Source organism: Charadrius vociferus, unplaced genomic scaffold, assembly GCF_000708025.1.
Source record: "Charadrius vociferus isolate BGI_N301 unplaced genomic scaffold, ASM70802v2 scaffold195, whole genome shotgun sequence".
NCBI classification, from domain to species: Eukaryota; Metazoa; Chordata; class Aves; order Charadriiformes; family Charadriidae; genus Charadrius; species Charadrius vociferus.
Window position 1 is genome coordinate 2,058,810 of NW_009648539.1, and position 24,503 is coordinate 2,083,312.

General features: G+C 41.3%; 1 protein-coding gene across 1 annotated transcript in view; it reads right to left on the reverse strand.

Annotated features, from left to right (window-relative positions):
* Nucleotides 1-17,820: 17,820 nt before the first annotated feature.
* The window catches only part of TDP2 (tyrosyl-DNA phosphodiesterase 2), an 8,966-nt gene continuing 2,283 nt past the window's right edge, over nucleotides 17,821-24,503 (reverse strand). The window contains exons 2-7 of the mRNA XM_009885902.1: nucleotides 24,375-24,457; nucleotides 21,556-21,723; nucleotides 20,101-20,192; nucleotides 19,513-19,631; nucleotides 18,965-19,135; nucleotides 17,821-18,112 (exon numbers count right to left, since the gene is read on the reverse strand). Coding sequence (XP_009884204.1) covers nucleotides 17,831-18,112; nucleotides 18,965-19,135; nucleotides 19,513-19,631; nucleotides 20,101-20,192; nucleotides 21,556-21,723; nucleotides 24,375-24,457 — 915 coding nt within the window. The 3' untranslated portion in view covers nucleotides 17,821-17,830. The remainder of the gene's footprint in view (nucleotides 18,113-18,964; nucleotides 19,136-19,512; nucleotides 19,632-20,100; nucleotides 20,193-21,555; nucleotides 21,724-24,374; nucleotides 24,458-24,503) is intronic.

Here is a 24,503-nt window from a genome sequence, read left to right on the forward strand (position 1 = left end):
GTGGTATGTGTGAATTACTAACTCAGAATACCAGTGTTAAAACATGTCTTTCACTAACAGGCATTTATTAAGTTACAAGTACGTTGTTGTCAGTGTTGAAATAACCAGTAATTAATCAGTACTTGGATAGACTTTAAAGTGGAAGCATCTCAAATCCCTAAGGGCTTCAGCTCTTCTGATATCTTCCAAGGTGTTTTAAGGAGCAGACGGTACTGGTAACTTTTGGCACATGGTAGTGACCAAGCAATAGCTTCTTAAAAAAGAATGAAGTTTCAATGCTGTTTTCTTGTAAGTAGTAAAATAAAAAAATATATTTAACAGTTCCAGTTTATGTTTACACTGTGCTTAACAAAAATATGCTGGCAAATGATGTAAAAATTCCTCTAATTCTCTCAAACTGGCTTTACTCTCGATTCTCTGAAGAGAGTGTAAAAGTGCTATCAAATCAAACCAGCAATGCTTACACTTCCCTCCTTTGTAGGGCGGGCAATGGAAAATCAACCCCCAGGCTTGCTAGGGAAAAGGGAAGGGCTGAAACTCTCACTGTGCCTGGACCTTAGCACAATGCACATGCAAGGCAAACCTCCTGCTTGCTGACTGTGAGCCTGGAGCTAAGAACCTGCAGTCCTTGGCAGAAAGAGTATTCTTCGGTATCAGTTCCACAGCCTGGGCTGTCACTTGCTTATGGTTTACAGCAGAGAAAAAGTCTTGCAGGGCTGCACTTAATAGGGTTCTATAGGAAATGATCTAAACATACACAACACCTAAAGTGAAATCTCCATGTTTCTGTAACTACCCCATTGGTGTAGATGCAAATTAAAATCTATTTGAAATACAGAAAAATATATTTTCTATGAGATTGTATGGGATTTGTCTCTGTGAAGGAGTAAGAGGCAGATCCTACCTACTACCCTCACATTAAAAGCATGTGGGGTTTTTTTGGTTTAAAGAAAAGTTTGGCTTGGAGATGCCCTGTCGTGGTTTAACTAGGACCACACAGCCGCTCGCTCACCTCTTCCCCTCCCTCCCCACAAGGGTATGGAGAAGAGGGAAAGAAGCAGAAGAAAGGAAAAAAAAAAAAAACCAACTCATGGGTTGAGATAAAAACAGATGAATAGAACAATAATGGAAAAGAAAAATAACAATAATAATAATAATGGTAAAAGAATATACAGAACAAAGTAATACAACACAAGTTGCTCTCACCAACCGCTGCTGTCCCGAGCAGTGATTAAGGATCCCTGCCTACCAGCCAACCCCCATTTATATACTGAGCATGAAGTCTGCGGTATGGAATATTCCCTTCGCCAGCTTGTCCTGTCTATGCTCCCTCTCAGCTTCTAAGGGAAGCTGAAAAAAAGTCCTTGAGTAATATAAACATCACCTGGCAACAACAAAACCAATATGCATTGTCAACATTCCTTTCATACCAAATCCAAAACACAGCAGCCACTAGAAAGAAAATTACCTCTGTCCCAGCTGAAACCAGGACACACATGTAGGGGAACATCATGTTTACTGTCAAATGCTTTTATATTCTAGGAAGCTCGCAGGTAGCTGATTTATGTATTAAAAAGAAGGGTTTTTTTCAGTGAGGCTCAAAGAAAGCATGTTATTCTTCCAGATTTTTGAAATGTCTTCCCTGAAACCAGTTGGCCACAGTGCATTTAAATTTTTGTCATCAATGCCATAAAACAAGTGTTAACTTTAGCAATCCTGCCAAATTAGTAGTGAAGAGAAATATTTAGTAATTTTTACCCAAACAATGTAGTATTAAAGTACTTGCACTGGATTTGAAAGCATTATTCCACACATAAATGAAAATGTGGTCTGCTCTATTGCACTGTATGTTGCATTTTATCAAGAGGAATGGAACAAGTAAAGACAGCAGATTATAAGACTACAGCAATTCATTCCTGAGTTACATCAACTTACATCTCTCTGAAACAGAAATTCGGGTTACTGATCACATGGTGTTTCGTATCTGCAATGAGCTTAATAATTACTGACAGTTGTATTTAACTGGAACTTTGTTCAAAGCTACTAATAGGGATTATTTCACTTGAAGTATTCCAGCTGGAGAGTTGTGTCCTCCAATGGAGTGTAAATTAGAGCATCTCCATGTGGCCGGAGGCTCCTTCCCAATGATCGTACCACAGAATTGGTCAAGACCATTTTGAAATTGTTGGTCTGAGCTGAAGAGTACTGGATTTGTTAGCAATTATATTCCTCGAATTGTTGCTGTTAATTATCTGAAAAGTCTACCCAGCATAATTTACTCTCTAGAAATCATCCTTCTGGGTACTCTAGGGTCTTAATCTCCCCTTGCCCTCACAATGTGGTTCCAGAGACTTCAGCTTTAAATCAAACTAGCTCGGCACATTGTGGATGCACAGTATCACTAATAGAATTCTTTAACCGTTATAAACAAGAGAGGTAATTCTGAAGTTTTCAAAGAAATGTTAAAACCATGCCATTACTGTAATCTTGTACAGGCAAATAGAATGAATTCAAAACATTGACATTGTGAGTTGATTAATAAGAAATACATTCATTTATAGGTTTTATGACTCTCTAAATTTTGTGACTCTTTAGAAATTCACTACAAGCATTGTATGATCCCTTGTATAACTGATTTATGAAGCCTTTTATTCAATACAATATATTAGGTACATACTATTGTCAGCTCCTAGCATAAAACAGTGCATACTGGTGCTTTCATTCAATATAGCAAACTACATACCCACTAAGTATGAAAAGGGACAGCTTCTTCCTAGCAAAAGAAGACAGAAACAAATTTATATTGAAAGTGTAGTAAATATTTAAATTTTAATATTTTTATTTAGAGTGTTTATTTGTAAAATTGGTGATATAAAAGACACTCATCCTACAAATTATCTGAAGTTTCATGGGCTCATACATATAACGTGTTGAACGAATATAATTATCAAAATGGGTGCTATATTGTTGGTTTATCTTACTGCAGAAAAGAATATTCTAGCACAAATATTTAGTGAAATACTACTAAATTCTCCAACCACCTGGAAAACATTTATAAAAGCTGTACTAAATTAATTGTGCCTTAAAACGCTACTCATCTGTGTCTTAGCTGTGCACTGAATATGTTCGTGGCAGTGGTTTAGTATTCTCAAAACTCACAATCCAGTTCTTTTACCATCCACTTTTTCAAAAGTTAATTCATGCATCAGCCATTACTATAAAAGAAGAAGGACATGCCGTCATTTTTGTAGTGTAATGATAAAGTAACAACCTAGCATTAATTATAAACCATATAGCAAATTATGAAAAACAGCAATGCCCTCAAGTATTTGTACTAGAAAAACATCCCACAGAGGAATAATATATTATCTAATCATATCTGGCAGCCCTCCACCCTCATCCCAAACATGTTGCAACCTCTCGACTTCTTGTATCCTCTCTCCTACTTCCTCCTCGCTTTTTTTCAGTGGCCCATTTTCAAGTTCTGACTTTCTGGTTTTTTAGGACTATAAAAAAAAACCCTATCTGGTGGCTCTGTTTGGAGTTTATACTTTTACAACAGTGAGCGCAAAAACTTCCCTTTCTCAGTGCCATCTTTTATCAAGAATGCATTTTGGTTACATAAACAGATAATTCTCATTCACTAAAGGTGAAATATTAACTTATCAAAAAAAGCCATCGATGCCTTCTGATTCGCAACATTTTTTGGTGATTTCAGACATAGTTTTTGATTGTCATATGTTTTCAATTTGTAGTAATTTAAAACTTTGCTCCCTTTTTTGCAGCAGAATGAAATTTGGCTTTAACAATTGCCTTGCTGTGACTGGTGGCTGCCCAGATTTTAATTTCCAAAAACCACGCCTTGCTGGTGCTTTTTTGTTTGCCCTGTGTTTAAACTAATAAAATAAAATTCAACTGAAAGGATTGGACTGTAATTAGTATTCCATATATTTTTTTAAGTCAAATTGCGTACTTCTTGAAAGTTCCTCATTTGCTGGCAAAGCACAATAGTGCTAAAGAGCCAGGAACAACTTTACTGAATCATCAGGTTGCTTAGAAGTGTTTACAGTATTGTCAAGATTAAACTCAGAGAATGGAAAACGTTCCTTTTAAAAAAATCTGAGTATTTTTGGAAAAATATTCTGATTGCTAGAAAAGGTAGACTATGCATCTCCTCTTGCTGGTATGAAGACCAAATAGGCCCCAGCGGTAGCCTTACTGAAAAGGGCTGGATAAGCAAGATGGCCTCATCTAATGACAGTTTTACAACCATCTTACAGGGATTGCCAAGGGCAGTATCTGTCTCATCGTTGCCATAAAGCCGATGATTGAACAAATCCTTAGGGATTAATCTCAAAGGATTTTTTTTTTCAGGGAAGACAATAGCAAATTCAGAAAACTCTGGTTGTGTGGGAGAGAATGTAATATAAAATAAACCCTTTTATTTTATTTTTCCTCCTTGGAGAAGGATGAATAAGAAAAATTCTCTAAATGTCACTTTCAGACTTTTTGTGATGCATGTGCGCATTTTAGAGGCAGGCACTAAACCTGATATGTGGGCATTTTCTGGTTTAGTCAGAAAAAACGATATTGTTTTCCAACTTTCATAATTTTTTATAATATATTTTAAGATTAGGCTAGAACATTTGATAATGTAAGTTATGTTATCATTGTATGAAGAAGTGATTTTTTCCTCCTACTTTAGATTTGTAAGTAGTAACATTTCTATAATCTGTACTGTGCTTGGAAAACCTTGTCTTCCACGAATCGTGTACCAACTGAGCCAAAATTGCTGTCTTGTGTATACAGATCCTCACTTTGCATACACTAAGGTAAAGCTGTATGACCTACAGAATGCTGCAAATAAGTAAAATATCTCTGCTCTGCAGGTCCAGGGTGGGGGAAAAAAATAGGAGACTGTTTTTTATATATAGTTTGCCATACGTACAAGCTGCCGCCGGGAAAGCTAACAGCTCATAGAGAATGTTTGTTTTTCTTTCACAGCCAGCAGTTGTCTTTGTTCAAATAGGTCCAGAAGTGCTTGTAATAACACAGAAATACCCTCCAAGAGCTTACTGAAGCATATGCAGTAAATCTTTCAGTCAAGCTTCAACAACAACCACAAAAAGTGCTAGCAGATTCTTCTTAAGCAGGAATAAGTAAGTTTTCCTACAGCCCTTTCTTAAAAGATTCTGAAGGAGTAAAGTAGTCTTAAGAGAAAGTTCTGGATTATGGATTACCTATAAAAAGAATAAAAGAGATTAACATTGAAGGTGTTTCATGGCTATAAACAAATAATTTGTGAGCTCATTGTGCTCAGAGCACAGATAAAAGCAGGAATTCAAAGCGCCCTTAGCTGACCAGCTATATATATATATCATTGGTCTGGTGTAATGAAGATAACCTGACAAAGATCAGACTATGGCAGTTTTATTTTTGCACTGGCTGCTGAAGGGACAGAAACTGTTTTCTGTGGCCAGCCAGCTATCGACCCAACTCCCCTCTGCCAGTGGTGCAGTTAATAGGAATTCCACAGGTAAACTAAAGCTACATTTTGTCTTCATTTTCATCTGAAATATGAGCTGGTCCTTTGTACTCTAGACAGTCATTTATTACTCATTTTCCTTTATTGATGTTTATGAGCTGAAGCATAAAATGATTCTCAAATGTAGTTTAACTGAGGCAAGAGTTGACATTGCGACCATGACTACCGCTGCATCGTCAGCTGCATCAGGTCCATGAATCGAAGTTTGCTTTTCATTCATCTTTGAGGCAGTATACAGTAGAAAGTATCCTTAAAATGCAACTGTGCTGTAGTTGAAGAAATGTATTAATTTGTCTGCATAGGAACTGAGGGGGAAAGAAGTGCCCAGCGTCCTTATCAAACAGCAACAGAGCAGTAAAGTGTTTCTTATTACTTTACATTTAACGGCTTTTCAGCACGCCATGTCTTAGAAATAATTTGCAATATGGAACATGTCTAGTGCCCAGCTGAGCCACCCAGACGTGGGGGACCCTTTAGACAGGTGGGTAGGTTTTACCCATCTATCCCAGTCTACAAATCAGTGGAGCAGGTCGTCTGCGTAGAACACATCGCACATATGGTGTGAATGATCCCTGTTATGGTACCAGTTGCTATTCCGTAGAAGAAGGAAAGATAAGAATAATGGTTCCTCCACGCTCCAAACACCAGAAAGGCAACAGTCTTGCAGTGGCGAGTTGTAATCCACTCCTTGCAGAAGGGAATTTCTCCAACCCTGATCCACAACCTGCTTCCAGGTTTTCACTGGCCTGACCTTTTCCCTCTGCTTATGAGCATCCCCAAAAGGAAGACGTCAATAACGTAGGATTTTCCTCAAAAGTAAAAGCACAACATCACTTATGCTCTACTTGTGGAAACTCTGTACTGAAGTGCAGTAGCTAGATGAAGAGTGGATATGCATGGAACATAGAGATTATTTCTTTCCCAGTTTTATCATCCAGGAGTCAGCCAAGAAGTGAAAGCTGCTGAGGCACAGTAGAAAATTTGCTCTGGTAAAAAGTTCCCTCCCTGACTTGTTCTTGTTTCTCAGACCATCAGATAAGCTTTTATCTGATAGATGGAGGCAAGGACGTGTTGCAGAACAGTGCCCCCATGGAATCACAAACTAAGTATCTATGCAGTGCTGGACTAACTTCACACTAAGGAAGGCGATATCGGAGTCAGTGTGGATAGGTCTTTGAAAAAAAAAAATCAGTTTGATTCTCATCATTAGTCAAAAAGACAAGGAGATATTGGGACAGGAGTGGAAGTAAAATGAAAAAGTCATGTTACTGCATTGACTAAAATCACCCATTCGAAAAGGGTATAGCAGAATTAGAGAATGCAATGAAATTAAGAATAGAGACAGGCTTAACCTATTGAATAAATAGTTGAAAAATTTTATCACCAGCACAGCCAGATTCCAGCTGCCGTGAGAAACCTCATCCTGTTAACAGACCAGCAGCTAACTGCAAATTTTGAAAAGACAATAAATACATCACAGACATCTCACTTCAAGGATGCACAGCACTGCAGATTTTCATTTTGGGCACCTTGACAGTGTTTACTCTGTACAGATTTCTAAATGTATTCATGTCATTGACCTCCTAGACGTTGACAGTCAAAAAAATCGCTCTGAAGTCTGAAGGCAAACCCAAAAGCCAGATAACTCAGTTAAAGGACAAATTCCACACACCCTATCCAAAGTCACACACAGAACCCCCCCACACCCCTGAGTACATTTATGACGAGGATGCTCCCAGGGCACAGACTCTTGAGGCTGCGTTTGGCTGGTCTTGTGGTTTAAAGTCTCTCTGCAGGCCCTGGCACAAGGAACAAAGCACCAAAGAATGATGCATCCTGCTGACTACCATGAAGGGAGGGAACGGGATTTTTGCCACCATGCTCAGTCCTGCTTGTCAAAACAGCTTTGTTTGGAAGCTGCATGATGGAGTACGTCAGCACAGACCTAGGAGCAGAGCCATGTAATTTCTATGCCAGAACAAGCAGAGGGTATGAAAATATTGTAACATATGCAATAAACAGTAGGGATTTCATTAAAGTTATTAGCAAAAATGCTTCAAAGATGTTCCTATTTTCCTAACCTATACAACAATATATACCTATATATATTCCAAGTGTTATCAGTACCGCACTCACCAAACCAATCCCAAAAGTGGGTTCAGTTGCAATCACTCTCAGAAGGGAGCCCAGAGTGGAACCAATAAGAAACATCACTTTGATGATGATCCTGTCGTGGAGTCTGGAGTCAGCCAGGCACTCCTGCTGAGGGTCCAGTCTGTCTAGGAGATCTCATAAAAAAGGTTTTGTGCATGGGAAGTTCTCAGAAATACAGGCTCCATTTTAGGTAAAAAATACGTAGTTTGTATATTGCAGAGACATAAGGCCGCATATGACATCACTACCTGGAGCAGGCAATGGGTGCTGTTATTTTCCATTTTTCACATGGGACAGCCAATAGATGATGATGGTTTCTATTTTCTCAGACCAATTTTTATTTTTCCAGACTGCTTTCCTTTTCTTCCAGCTAGAACAGCCAATAGCAGTTGCCAATTCCTACCTTCTCAGGATGTTTCCCCCTTTTTCCAGACTATTTTTCACCTTTACAGATGATAAGTTGTTCTTACGGTTCCTTGGTGTATCAATGGTATCTCAGGATGCGCCCAGTTTCTTGGTACTCAGTTGCATTTCAAAGATGCCAGCTGTGCATCTCAGGGATACTCCTGGTTCTCAAGGTGACAGGCATTTTCTCTGTCAGTATTCCAGCAGGCATCTTCTTCTATTCTGTGCTTTTCCCTTTATAATCAGGTCACTTTTATGGCAGCTCCCATCAGTTGCTGAGCTCTGCTTAGTCTTTTATAAATTGACAATGCTTGACTCAGGAAAATGGTATTTTGCAGGTGCTAAAGGACGGCTGAAAAAAAAAGGTGTTCTAAAGATGTAAAAATTTCATCTTTTCAGCATACAACTGTTTTCACCTCCTCTTTTTACTTTCCTTCTGATTCCCACCTTACCAATTTTTTTAACAAGAGGCTGGACAACATTTCTTGAAGCTACTCAAATCTCCTTCGGTATGAGGAGCCGGTACCTCATGTACTTGCTCTGTAAAGCAAGGAATTCAACCTCTGAACTATTCTACTGGATTGCTTGTGGATACATATGAAGGAACCTAAAGGAATTGTCAGATTGCATTTTTTAAGATATTTTTCCATGCTATGTTGTTATGTCCAGTTTCTGTGATTTTTACGTTTAAGCCAGATTTAATGGGGCTGAAGTCTGCTTATTTGATGTAAAAACAATTATTCTAGTGGCAACACAAAAGGATCAATGAGAATGTTATATTTTTTCCGATGCTGGCTGAGACTACCTGGCTTTGAAGAGGAAGTGTGTGTGGAGTGAGGAAGCCTGGTTATCTTTCCTTTGCGAGGCAGTCCCATTTCTCATGCCTTGCAGCCTTCCTGTCAGCACAGAGCACTGATTTACAGACCCAGTGGGGGAAGACGATTGTCCTCCGGCGCTTTGCATGGTTGCGAGATCCTAATTTTACTGACTGTAAAAGCACCAGATATAGCTGCACTTTTTTATTTTATTTTATTTCTTAAGCAGGAAAGAGTACTGACTTGTATACTCAGTGCTAGCTCTTTTTGAACCATCTGTGCAAGTATGCAGAAGGTTCCTTAGTGCAGCACAGGCTTAGGGAGATAAGCCCTCTTCTTCATCCTGTCAGAAGGTACCTCCCACCATCTTAGCGAAAGCCAGGAGGAAATGGATGAAAGAAGCAGCAACTGTCCCTGTTTGCTTTCTCTGCACGGCAGTAGCTGGTCCGGTGCCTGTGACTTTCTCGCACACAGACTACCTTCTCCATTGAACGAACAGGACACAGCTAGTCCCATGCAAACACAAAGGCATCAGAGCAAACAGCTCCCACTTGAGAAGCCTAGCAGCAGCACCTATTGTCTACTCATAGTCTGCGCACTCCAGAAACGCTATGAAATGAAGGAGCAGGCCAAGAAAGCAGGATTACCACAGATTGCAGAGGCTAAGATGGTATTTTCTTGCTGAGCCAATTCATGCCTTTCATAACGTTGATGAGCTAATAGGCTTATCACCGATGAAATAATAGGCTGAGTGTGCTGTAATGCTATCTAAAGACCACGAACACTTCAAAATGTAGCCTACTAGGTAAATATTGATCTGGTTACCTCCAGCTCCATTTCACATTACATGCATTGTGTTGGTCAAACAAAAGCCCTGTGACATTGCCATCAGCCAAGACAGCTACCTCACTGCCAGACATCCAGAGAGAGAATCATAGACTCATAGAATGGTTTATGTTGGAAGGGACCTTGAAGATCATCGAGTTCCAACCCGCAGGGACACCTCCCACTAGACCAGGTTGCTCCGAGCCCCATTCAGCCTGGCCTTAAACGCCTCCAGGGATGGCGCATCCACAACTTCCCTGGGCAACCTGTTCCAGTGCCTCACCACCCTCACAGTGAAAAATTACTTCCTAATATCTAATCTAAACCTGCCCTCTTCCAGTTTATAGCCATTTCCCCCCGTCCTATCACTACATGCCCTAGCACAAAGACCTTCCCCAGCTCTCCTGTAGGCCCCCTTTAGGTACTGGAAGGCCGCAATAAGGTGTCCCCGGAGCCTTCTCTTCTCCAGGCTGAACAGCCCCTACTCTCTCAGCCTGTCCTCATAGGAGAGGTGCTCCAGCCCTCGGATCATCTTTGTGGCCCTCCTCTGGACCTGCTCCAAGAGGTCCGTCTTTCCTATATTGGGGGGTCCAGAGCTGGACACAGTACTTCAGGTGGGGTCTCACCAGAGTAGAGTAGAGGGGAAGATAGTTTAGATACCTCTGACAAGCACCCCGCCACCACCACCAAATGGCCCTTCTGCCACCCACTTGGTGCTGGTGTCAGGGAAGCCCTGACTCGAGGCACGACATTACTGCAGTCTGCAGGGAGGTTCCTCCCGTTGCAGGGGGCTGTTGCAGCCCTGCAGGCACCCTGCACCCTCCTCTCTCTCCCCTTCTCACCCAGCTTGCTCACAGCTCAACAAGCTGCTTTGAAGTTTTTCACATGACACCTATTCTAAAGGAAAGAGCTCTGGGAGGTGCACTAGTTTGGTTACTAAACCTTTGTTACCTTGCATTGTGCTTTTCCGAAAATAACCCTTTTCCCCACCTCTCGTCTTAAATGGGTAAAAAATCTTCATCCTGTTTCAGTTCAAAGAAGTGTCTGCCCAAACTGAAGAAGAGGGTGATATTCACCTTCAAGGCATCTGAGACAGAGTTTTTCTCATTCTTCAATAATTGGGAGAGTTTTCGAAAGCCACAATGAGGTAAGCTCCCTTTCTTGGCCAGCATTGTCAGTTGTACTCACATGCAATACCTCCTACCCTGTCCAGGTAAATCTTCTGCCTCAACAAGTGATTTCTGAGTAGGTTTATGTTAGTTTCTCTGCCCCACTAGTAACAGTATCAGCAAATCTAACAGTGAAAAAGGTTAGAATGACATGGAGTAATCCTTCCTTTCTTTCTTTCATTAAAGTATGTTATCCTTCATCAAGGCAGACAAATACTTTTATCCTTTTCTTGGTCAAAATTGTAGATCTACGATATCTCCATGTGTTAGTAGGTCAATTTCTTGTCAGATGTGCATGGATACATAAATAAAGATAACAGCAGTGATTTTACTGTGTTGCAGATACAGTATTACTTTCATTTCCATTGTTGTCATTTAGCAACTTTTCTGCCCACTGCATCTCCTTTTTAAGCCTCCTGTTTTCTCAGCCGTTACCAAAGTGGCAGCATTACACTGATGGCTGCTCAGTCACTCCAGTCTGTTTTCTTCGAGCTGATGTTACACAAAAACCTCATCTACGAGAAATAAAAGCATACTATTTATGAATCTTAATTAATGAGTCTTTATTAAACCCTCAGTTAACACAAAATTTGGGAAATTTACCCTAATGAAGTTAACCCATGTAAGCCCTGTGTGGGGTTTACCTGCACTGGGTATTTCAAGACAGCACCCACATGCAGGGTGAGGGAGGTGATTCTGCCCCTCTGCTCTGCTCTGGTGAGACCCCACCTGGAGTCCAGCTACTGGAGCCCTGCTACTGTAGTCCAGCTACTACATCCAGCTCTGGAGCCCTCAGCACAGGAAAGACATGGACCTGTTGGAGCAAGTCCAGAGAAGGGCCACAAAAATGATCAGAGGGCTGGAGCACATCCCTTATGACGACAGGCTGAGAGAGTTGGGGTTGTTCAGCCTGGAGAAGAGAAGGGTCTGGGGAGACCCTATTGATGCATTTCAGGACTTAAAGGGAGCTTGTAAGAAAGATGGGGACAAACTTTTTTTCAGGGCCTGTTGCGACAGGACAAGGGGCAATGGTTTTCAACTCAAAGAGAGAAGATTTAGACTAGATAGAAAGAAATTTTAATAAGACGCTGGACCAGGTTGCCCAGAGAGGTGGTAGATGCCCCATCCCTCGAAACATTCAAGGTCAGGTTGGACGGGGCTCTGAGCAACCTGATCCAGTTGAAGATGTCCCTGCTAATTGCAGGGGGTTGGACTAGATGACCCTTACTGGTCCCTTCCAAACCAAACTATTCTATGACGCTATGATTCTGTAATTCTATGGTTCTATGCACTGTGTCTTCAGGAGGATAATGCCACAGGGTAAAAGCACACTAAGAAGATACACAGAAGTGGAAACACAACCTTTGTGGAGTTTTTCAACCATGCTGAGCTGATACAACTGAAAATCATGCCATCTGCTCATCAAAACACAGCCCATCTGTTTCTGTGTAATCATTCTCTTATTTTGTACAGCAACCATAACAATAGGCTCTGCAGGTGTTGCCATAATACAGGTTATCATGTTTGTATTTTGATCTAGTAATTTTGGATATGTCTTGTCTGTTCTTGTATCAAATTGAATTCCAAACCTGTATATGAGGTGTGATATTTATAGCTTTCATCTTTCATGCACTTCCTCTTTGTAAAACAAGTTTTTATTAGGTATGGTTTCAGATTACTCCCCACAGCAAAAGCATACATATTCTGTAGGCATATACTTTTATTCATGATAACATAGTCTTCTGCTGTTACTGTGGTTTTTCCTCCTACTATTTTTTTCCATTTTTTTTTAAGTCCATCTATTTATTATTTACCTCCCTAGATGTTCAACATTTCTTTATTTTGTTCTATGGGTATCTCTTCTCCTCTAGTAAGTTCAAGATCTTTTGATGTAGAAATGTTTAAGACTGGCTGAATCCTCAGAAGAAATTGCTTCTCTTGATACATGAATCAAAATAGTAATAAAATAATGCCTCCAATAGTACATGATTTCCACAAGGTCCACTGTTGCTGTTGATTATTAACAGGAAAGAACTATTGCATTTTCTCACATTCATGTGTTTGTATAAGTCCTTTGGGACATATAGATGCCTTAATATTATGTTACTGATCAGGAAAACAAATCAAATTACAAGTTGTAGTCCAAGAAATCTTTTGCTTGGTTTAGCTTTGTTGTTTCTATCCCTTTAAGTTTTAGTTGCTGTATCCAGCAGATATTTCACCTTTTACATCACTAATTAAATTAAGAGGCAAATTAATTGAAGGGCTCTGACTCCTCTTGATTGTCAGCAATTTAGATGCTCATTAAGTGGTTTAAAGTATATTTAATTAAAGATGTATTGCTTCACATCCAATAGTCAGTAAAACATTTAGCATTTATGTCTTCTTAAATTTCTTTAAGTATTACCACTTTTTCTGTAGTTCAAGAAGAAGAGTTTTAAAGGCTGTATGTATAATTTCCTCATTCTGAAAGAATGACTAGCCACTAATTGCACTGAATATAGTCTTCCTCTTGCCTATCTTTTATAATTAGAAAAATGAATTGGCCCTTACAAAGTGTTATGTCTGTGCTTGTTCTTAATAAAAATATTATATTGCCACCCACTGTCTATTTCAAAGGTTAAGAGACACTGTGCATCAGAGGAGGGAATCAGTTAGTAAATGCTAGAAATGTGTCAGGAGTTTAGGTACGGAGTTGCGCACTGCTCTGAATCCTCTTTTCTCTCTTCTTTCTTCCCCACATTAAATACCTATCCTAGAACAACAGCAGTCAGCCTTTTTCATATCTTCCAAAGTGATCCAGAAGATGTAGCCACATAAACAAAACCAGCCGTAATACAGGAGGCCACATAAACTGGTGCTTCTTGTGCCAAAGCATGAGTTTATTGTGCTAATCCCTTCTCCAACATCTTTAGGAAAGTTAAACCATCGTTATCGCCCACGTACACCTTCCCCACAAATCCTTTGGCTGTAGCTACCAGGGAGGGGGAGGAGGCGTGAGCAGTCAAAGCAAACCCCATGACATTCCTTTGAAGGTTCTTGGTGAGGAAGAAGAGACCCTGCAGTGAGTCAGACAGTGTGACTGTGCCAGCCCCATTTCAAACCCCAAAGGAAAATCCTGGCAGTTGTGGGTATTTTTCACCTTTTTACAGAACTATTTATTTGGGGATAGAAAGAAGAGATCACGGGCCTACCATAAGTTAAAAAAAAGTGACAGTGATTTCTCCCTCCTTGTTTTTGAAGCTATTATTATAAAATAATTAGATACACTAAGACTGATCAGGACACAAGGATTCAGACATCCTTCCCAAAACGGGCCGTCCTCTTTCACATTTAGTAAAGGGAATTTGGGGTCTGATGTTTAAAGAAGCGAAAGCAGAACTGTGATATTTCTGCTGCTGATTTCCGTGGAGATGAATTAACTTCCTGGGGTTTATTCACTTGTTCAGTAAGGTCACCACAGCCTCCTGTTGAATCAACAGAAAACCACGTCTACCTCAGGCGTCCCCGTCCCTGGGACCAGGAGGAGCTGGTTGAGGATCCCGACTGTGTCAGGGTAGCGATCCACAAATTTGCCTTCTGCTGCACTGTACCGTGCCAAGCCCCACTCGCTGTGTTTTCAGGGTGCAAGACAGAGGCGGGAAGGGCAATGGGCAGACACTGTCCTCCTTCCCCAGCGCTTGGCTGGTGGGAGCACGCAAGCAGACATGTTAGGCTAAGCAATAATGGCATCAGTGAAGTTTTCCTTGCTGGGCGGGTAGGGCTGCAGGGGGGTGTCACCCCTGTTTGCCTGGGCGAGAAGCTGGGTTTTGGTTTTTTTTTTAAATTGCAGTGGGTGCAGGTGCCTGGGTGCTGGCAGTGGGGGGCCGCAGGGGCGGCCCCTGTGAAGTGGACCTCACAGCCAAGATGGTGGCACCGTGGGGAAAGCCTGTGTCAGAAATGACAGCAAATGCTGAGCGAGCAGAGGAGGAAGGGGTAAAAAAAGTGCGAGAAACAGCAGAGGGAACACCAAGGTCGGAGGAGGTGTTCCATGGCAGAGCACATACTGCCTGAGCCTGTGGAGGATCCACCCCAGAGCAGAGGAGAAGTGGGAGAGGGAAGGCGCAGCTGAGAGGCATGGCAGTGGGACTCTAACCCCGTCCCGTGCTGCTCCACACCTTGCTGAAGGGACAGAGCGTGACCTGCTGAAACAACAAGTAGGAGGAGAGGAGCCTGGCGTGACACTGAGCCAGGGAAAGGGAAGAAGAGAGGTGTTTCCCCTGTGTTTCAAAGTTCATCTACTTGCTTCTCGATATCCAAATCAGTCATTAAATGTATTAATTGGCCGTCAATTAATTTCCCCAAACCAAGTGTATTTTGCCCCTGGTGGTAATTGTGTGATCTCCCTGTCTTTATCTCAACCCATGAGCTATCCTGTTTCTGTTTTTCTCTGTTTTCTCCTCCCATCTCGCTGGGGAAGGGAGGACTGAGCAAGCGGCTGGGTGGGAGCTTGACTACCAGCCATGGCTGACCCACCACAGAAGTCCAGCAAAACACAAGTTGTTCGTAAGCTTTGGCCGCAAGACCAAAGACAAACAACAACCGAAAAAAAGAAGTAAAGGAATTCAGGCCACCATTCTCTGTGTTCACTTTGCGTCAGTGACATGGCTTACCTGTGAACTGAACTTCATATCAGAAAGGAGACTTTCTGTTTTAAATCAGCTTAGTACTTTGCACATCTATAAAACACCAACTTCTACGAAACTGATTACACAGTTCTTTGAGTAAAAAAGGCTGTTTGTCTTTTGCAAAGTCAGTGAAACCTTGAGCTGCCCAGGCTTTGCACAGCAGTTTATAAGAGCACTGTTTCTAGAAGCTCACTGGAAAGATCATAGAATCATAGAATGGTTTAGGTTGGAAGAAACCTTAAAGATCAACTAGTTCCAGCCCCCCTGCCATAGACAGGGACACCTCCCACTAGACCAGGTTACTCCAAGCCCCATTCAGCCTGGCCTTGAACACCTCCAGGGATGGCGCATCCACAGCTTCTCTGGGCAACCTGTTCCAGTGCCTCACCACCCTCACAGTGAAAAATTACTTCCTAATATCTAATCTAAATCTACGCTATTCCAGTTTGAAGCCATTCCCCTTCATCCTATCGCTACATGCCCTTGTGAAAAGTCCTTCCCCAGCTCTCCTGTAGGCCCCCTTTAGGTACTGGAAGACCACAATAAGATCTCCCCAGAGCCTTCTCTTCTCTTCTCCAGGCTGAACAGCCCCAACTCTCTCAGCCTCTCCTCATAGGAGAGGTGCTCCAGCCCTTGAATCAGCCTCGTGGCCCTCCTCTGGCCTGGTCCAACAGGTCCACGCCTTTCCTATGTTGGGGGCTCCAGAGATGGACGCAGTACTCTGGGTGGGGTCTCACCAGAGTGGAGTAGAGGAGCAGAATCACCTCCCTTGACCTGCTGACCATACTTCTGATGCAGCCCAGGATATGGTTGGCCTTCTGGGCTGCCATCGCACATTGCTGACTCATGTTGAGCTTCTCATCAATCAGCACCCCCAGGTCCTTCTCCTCAGGGCTACTCTCCAGCCATTCCCCGCCGAGCCTGTATTTGTGCTTGGGATTGCCCCGACCCAGATGTAGGACCTTGCACTTGGCCTTGTTGAACTGCATGAGGTTGGCTTGGGCCCACCTCTCCAGCCTGTCCAGGTCCCTCTGGATGGCATCCCTCCCCTCCAGTGTGTCTACCCCACCACACAGCTTGTTAACATCAGCAGACTTGCTGATGGTGCACTTGACCCCACTGTCCATGTCACCAACAGAGATGTTGAACAGCACCAGTCCCAGTACCAGCCCCTGAGGAACGCCACTCATCACTGGTCTCCACTTGGACATCGAGCTGTTGACCACAACTCTTTGTGTGCGACCACCCAGCCAGTTCTTTATCCACCGAGTGGTCCATCTGTCGAATCCACATCTCTCCAATTTAGAGACCAGGATATTGTGTGGGACACTGTCAAATGCTTTGCACAAGTCCAGGTAAATCACATCAGTTGCTCTTCCCTTGTCCCCTGCCACTGTAACCCCCTTGTAGAAGGCCACCAAATTTGTCAGGCATGATTTGCCCTTGATGAAGCCATGCTGGCTGCTACCAATCACCTCCTTATCTCCCATGTGCCTCAGCAGAGTTTCCAGGAGGAAAGATAACGTGTTTTAATCTGCAACTCATATCCAGGTTAATAAACACAAAGTAAGGTATACACCATCCCAAGTGTATACGGTATATATATATATAAGGTGAGTATATATATACACACCCCTTTACTTCCCTGTATCTGCCTATATCCTTTTCTTATTGAACAGAAAACATACCATTCTTAAATCTGTTCAATATTAGTTTAATTCTTACTCAAGAAACCCTTATTCGGTAAGAATCTGTCATTCTTTCCTCAGCTCCTTTATCGTGTTGCCTGAAGGCGTACACGCATACAACACAAACTTCAAAAGCTAATACAAAACGCCCTACAAAAGACAGAGTTGTAAAGGATCATGGAAATGGTTACAAAAGAAACAAAGCAGGCATAATAAAAGTATTCTTAAAATAAAAAAGCAGCATTTATTACAAGATTATAATACACGCCAAAATAAAACTGCCTTTTAAACCACCACGTATGTTTGAATTTTATTTACAGGTTTTTCCTCCCACTTGAAAGCTAGAATTTGGTTTTGTATTTGCATACATTGTTAAAAATAGCAATTTAAAAACACAATTCAAGAACAGATGCATACAATGAGGAAAAGGGGACCCTGGCTTGAAGTGAAGCCATTCCAGCAGAAGTCAAGAGCGGAGAATGTATTAGGGTTGAAAATTTAAAATTTTGTATGAAGAAGAACAAAACACTTAAAAACTAACAATGCAAGCCTTTTTTCTTTTTTATAATATCACATCAAAGGTACACAGAAGACCCCAGTGATCACTAGGGAATCTGCCACAGTCTAGTTTTTCCAATCCGATTAAGTCCATACTTTGTGGAATAATATTTCCCTCTTGCGCTGCAGGCCGAAAGTAAATGCGGTCAAACCTCATCTTGCACTTGTACTTTGCATCCAGGTTGGTATTGGAGTGGGTGTCCCAAGTATAGCGGCAGTGTTGAGGTTTACCCAAAAATTCCCAGATATCCACAATGTTGTTAGGTAAATTACCCAGTTTAGTAATCTGAAAGTAGAAAGGGAGAAAAAAAATCTATCAGATACTGAATTCACAGATTTTACCTTCAAAAACAGAACTGAGTTGTCACTGTATCACTTTTTTCTGCAAAATATGAGTTGTTAAAAACAAAGATATTGGAGACATTTCTAAATTGTGGTATTTCTCATGATACTCTAAAGCATGACCAATTTTGTAGTACTTTCTAAATCTAAAACATCTTACAAAATAAATGTTCAGTTCTGAGATTTTGAGATATGGGGGTCAACACCATGTTCTCTGAAACAATGTCATTCCAGTTCACTGCAATGGAACTTCACAACAGGGAAAGATGAAACACTGACCTTTTAGTAATAATGTATAAATTTCACTTTTAATATCAGAAGCCAAAAATGACTTCTAATTTCGGATGTCTCGATGATGGGGGATTAATTTTAAACTCCCAAGACCTCTTTCTCCTTCTCCAGAGCGCACTCTTCTTTCATTGATTCTACAAGCACTAACTCTCTGAGAAACAGACAGTTGAGCAAGTAAAGATCAGTTTCTCAAAAAGAAACGATGCTTTTAAAGTCAAAACTTGATCGACTATGCCTGCATCTTCTCAGATACAAATATTGCCAATAAAGCACTTTGTTACTGGAGGCTGGGAAAGCTCTTCATATACATCACCTCAGTTATAACAATGCCTCAGCGTAGCAATACCACAGCTTCTACTTAGTCACGCTTCCACTGTTTAAGAATAAATGTTGCCTATCTCTGTTCTGCCTAAGCAAGTCATTTCTCCTAAAGACAACAGAAAAGCCTAAGAAGATTTTGTCAGAGTATCTTCTCAAAATAACAACGTTGCTTATTTCTATTTACCTCACTGTCTCTGAGGTTTGTATCCCCTCCAAATATAACAGTGGTGGACTCAGACTCCTTCTGCATTTTGTCTAACACTATTTGCAGCTGTTTCACACGCTCCTTAGAGTGATCTTTAGTGCTCTCCAGATGAGAGGTCATAAGACAAAGTTCATTACCAGATATGGTCACCTGTGCATGAAACAAAGAGGCAATGTTACTATCCACACCATGATAAGAAGTTCAAAGACAAAAACCTAATCACAAAGTAAATTACTGAATGACAGACCTCTGGTTAATATTTGTTTTATATTGAAGAGAAGTGGCTTACAGGAGAATGTCAAGCTTTTAGTTTTGTTTTCATAGGTTATGAGACTTGAAAACGAAGTACGGCCAGTAACTTCCACATAAGATTTAAGCTTGCTAGTATCAAATGCAACTGGGGTTCTATGTTTGGAGATGTTTTTCTGCTGTTTAAGACTATCATAAAGTAAAGCTAGTCCAGCCTTTCCTGGGATTTTTTATTTTGAAGTCGGAAACACAGCAGTTCAGTACATACTGACACTCACATGCACAACCAAAAGGTTCCTCATCATGGAAGTTGTTGGAAAAGGTATTATCTCATGTTTCAGTAGCTTCACTCTTGATTTTTTCAACATTATGACAGTGAAATAGCCATCTATGTTACCTACAGAGGAACAGGGAAAGAAATGGTTGAGGATATCTTCCACTATTCCATAAAGAAGGTTCTGAAAGAGACCTTTTTACCATGATCTGGGAGAATCACGTTAACTTGTAAAATGTACAAAGTCATTAGTTAAAAGTTTCATAATAGCGTTGTGATGTTTTCAGGTGTTTTAAAAGCAAATATTTAAGAAATTACTTTCTATGGCACTTTTTTAGCTACCCTGCAATCTGTCTTTCAAAATGCAGAAAAAAATACAGAGGAAACCACCAGGCAAGCAAGTTAATTACATGCATTATTTGCATCAAACTATATCCTGATACCAAAACACAGAAAGTAATTTAAGGGCTTCCTTTTTCACTTTCCTCTTTTCATTCCTAGAAATGGTCAGAGATTTTGGCAAGACAAACAGAATACAATCAAACTTACTTTTTCCTGTTTCTGTATTTAGGAACTGGGGGTTTTTTCTTACCTGGAATAATAGTGTAACTGCCTGCTCTCATCTGTAGAAGACAGAGATATGGTGGGATAACCTCTTGTAAAAACACGACATCTGGATTGTATCTGAAACAGGCAAGACAAGATTTTAAATTAACTACTGAAAGGTAGCACCGTGATATTCTGAGGCCAAATGGAGCAGGATCAGAGATTTCAGCTGCATCTTGTCCTTGTCTTCCCCAATATTGTAAGAATCTGGGTTTTTTAAAAAAAAAAAACAAAAAACAAAAACTCTCTCCATCATATTTAGTAGCATGCAGATACATCACTGTTGTTAAAAGGGAAGAAACAATTATTATTATGGACATGGAACTGGTATGATAATAAAATGCATGACTTCTTTACCTTGATCTTGCAAACATTTGCACAGGTTTCATATACTACATACACAAGGAATTCAACTTAAGCAGCTGCAAAGCAGCTTTGGAACATGTTCTGCAACATCTAAGTTCTCCAGGAGATTCCAACTACCACCTCATTCCCTTACAACAGATCCCCTTAGGTAACCTGCCATTCATTTTCTCCAGTCTGATTGACGCTAAGCTCTTTTATTTCTTAGAGCTGTGCAATCAGTAACAGTTCATGTGGGGCAGCAGACCTGAAAATGCTGATTTAGAGATGACTTTACAGCTGTCCCTATTTTTGCTACCCTGCTGAAAAGCCCTGCTCAAAGCAGGTGAAAGATAAACCTAAGGCCTTGATTACAGAGGGAGAATATTGTCACCCCAGGTTAACAAAATCACTTGAAAGCTGATTTAGTTAAGGGGTTTCTGCTGTTTTAAGAGGAACTAGAATTATCACTTGTTTAAATAATTTAATTTACACTGATTAGTTACTGTAATAAGATAAATCAATGTATGTAATTGCTAAATTACTCATAAATATATTCACGGGAGGCTTCCACTAGTGGAACTATAGAAGGTAATCACAGATTCTATTGCTTTTATCTTACCTTGCACATTGTCTGTTTTGATAGACAAGTAACAGTAATGGCAAGAGAGACACTTTTCACATAGCAGAAAAGATTTTTAGTGAAGTTTCAAAAAGTTTGCTCTAGCATGAAGTTATTCATACTAGTGGAATGAGAGAAACAAGTTTCTTGCAGTTTTACCCTTCTCTCATGTACAGGATGGAAGTACGAAGTATGCTCTTGATGTATGACTGCAACTTCAACAATACTGTTCGTTACAAAAACACTTTTTAAAGTAGTCATTGCAAAGTATTTAACCTTTCGGATGCTGTACAGGTTCACACCTCTTTCAATCAGTATATCAGGTCTTTAGGATTTATAAAGTGATTGCATTGCTGCATCTAATGTTAAGATAATTTGGGCAGGAAGATTTTGTACACGGCTAAAGCAAGAAGCTTGCTTTCTCCTTTAAAGCAGGGTACACGACAATACAAAGATGGGTATTATCTCAATACTTACAATGCCAGGTAAGAACAGATTCCTCTAGCTCGTTCTTTTAGATTTCCTAGATCCAGCCCATCAATGTTCCAGGTTATCAGTGAGAAGCTGCTGTCATCTTCTTGTTGCTTTGAGTCTGCACTGTTGACACTGGCATTACTAGTAGTTGCATCTGCTGTGAGGTCAATACTAAAGAGAGAATTTACTTGTTTGTCAACACGCATAATACTATTCTTTCTGCAATTACCTCCCTTATCATCTAAAGGAAAATGTTTTAGACCCATCACAACTTACAGGTGGTCATCTAAAACTTTCCCAACAACTAAGTTAGCATATATTCATCTCAACATAATTTAAAAGCACAGTAACTGAAAAATACAGACCTCAGTCATACAGAGCCTTAGCACACAGGTGAAGCAAGTGGGTTTTCCTCCTCCTTATAGACACAAGATAACATTTATCATTCTGATTTAAGTTAATCAGACAGCGACCAATGTAACCCAAAGCACTTGAGTAATTCAACTCTTGTAATTCAGCCCATGCTCGAAGCAGGCTGTCTGTATTAGTTTTTGAAACACTTTGCAGCACATTAGAAACAAAGAACTAAAGCTTTTATGTGCCCGTCTTTGTAGTATAGCTGAGATTCTTCCAATTGCCTAACCCCCTGGGGAGGTACGTGTGCGAACTCACTCTGTGACAAACTGGTAGTCCTTTTCTTGGGAAATATTCCCCCCAAATCCCACCTCAAAAACACAGGCCCTGTCTACCCTGTTGATTTCATAAAGGCTAAACAACACTGTCAAAGTTTGAGTGCCCAGTCTGGGCAGATTGTGCTGCTAAAGAGAACCATACTCTACCTGCTAAAACATGGTTATCCTGGTTTTGGCTGGGATAGAGTTAATTTTCTTCACAGCAGCACAGATGGTGCTGTATTTTGGACTTGTAACCAAAACAGAGTTGGTAACACCGGAATGTGTTAGCTGTTGTGAGCAGTGCTTACATAGCATCAGGGCCTTCTATGCTTCACATGCTGCCCCAACAGTGAGTGGGCTTGGGGTAGGCAAGAGGTTGGGAGGGGACACAGCCGGGACAGGTGATTCCAACTGACCAAAGAGATATCCCATGCCATATGACATTGTACTTAGCAATAAAAACGGGTGGGAAGGAAGAGGAAGGGGGAACGCTTAGGGTTACGGCACTTGTCGTCCTGAGTAACCGTTACATGTGATGGAGCCCTGCTTTCCTGGAGGTGGCTGAACACCTGCCTACGCACGGGAAGTAGTGAATGAATTCCTTGTTTGCTTTGCCTGTGTGCACAGCTTTTGCTTTACCTATTAAAATGTCATCTCAATCCATGAGTTTTCACATTTTTACCCTTCTGATTCTCTCCCCCATCTCAACGGGGAGAAGTCAGTAAGTGGTTGTGTGGGACTGAGCTGCCAACCAGGGTTAAACTACAACACTGATCCAATGTACGTTTGTTGAGTAAAGAGAAAGTCTGCAATGAAACACATTAAATATTATAGCTAAGACTAGACAAACTGTATTTTGGAAAAGTTGGAGTACTAGGGTTTTGTTTTTAAACACAGAATCTTTATGCACACATGAAAATAAGGCCTGGAACCAAAACAAATTTATTCCCTAGAATTTAGTACCTAGTGCTGCAAAAACAATGTAAGATCCTGCCACCATGCATATATAATCTAAATTGAACAGAAAAAGAAAAGCAGACAAAGGAAAAGCATCTAAGGGATATTTAAGTAGGTAAGTAATGTGGAATATGCCTCCAATACTTCCATTATTACTTTTTACATTTATACTGTGAACTGAAGGACTATGAGGTGAAATATGAAAGTCTGTGTGGTCTGCAGTGTTCTTCCCCTGACTGGGACGTCTCCAAATAGTCTTCCCTCCCAACACATCCTGCATACCACAGGTCAAGACAGAACACACAGTGCGAAAACAGAAAGAGGCTGGGAAAGAAAAAGGTGCTGCCAATTTGATGCAAATATATTCTGACTCATCATGGACTACCTAGAGACCAGTGCTAATGTTCAGTGGGCTTACATTTTTTCATACATACGTATCAAGCAAAACCAGGTATGCTGTTATGAAATACAGCTTATTCATAACTATAAAGATCATAAGGGCTCTTCTATGTAACATGCTAGCCTGTGACAAATAATTCGACAGGAAAAAAGCTTCCCTCAGGACTGTGTATGGCAGGGATCTGTAAAGGCTCACCTGCAGTTCAATACGCTGGGTATGCCCGACGGGTATGCTCCAAGAGCGTCAGTGTGTATGAGACACAGATCCTGACTTCCACAGGTACGTATAGCAAGGTGTGCATGTACGTGTCAACTTTATTTATAGAAATATAAATATGTATACAACTAGTTGATGACATATACGCACAGTTTACACATATGCAAATCTCTGTGTGTACAGTAAAATCTGCATGCATATTACTCCACAAGACAAGGCCACGAAGAGAAAATGACCTCGTCTCTTCTCCAAAAGGCTCACCATCTACTAGCCCAGAGTAAAGTGGTGAAAGCACCCACAGATGGAAAGCGCAGCCTGCAAGTCTGACAGCTTCTCAAGAGGAGCTGGCTATTCCCCTCCAAGGGGGAAACCTTGGGAAAGGAGAACTGGCGTGGAAACATAAATACGAGGAACAGCAGCCACCTACCACACCACGCGTCAGCAGAAGCGCGAAGTCAGGCAGAGAGAGGACCACTGCTCCTCAGGGGGTATACCACATACCACGACCCGCCGTGCTGTCACATACACACCCCCCCCAACACACACACCCCCCCACCGCCCCGGGGGTCACCTACCAGCTGCCGGGCCCAGCGCAGGCCGGCGGCACCGCCGCCTCCTCCTTCTCCAGCGGAGGCTCGAAATAGGCGTTCAGCGCCCTCTGCAACACAGAGGCAAACGTCAGGGAAGGGGCTGCCGCCCCCGCC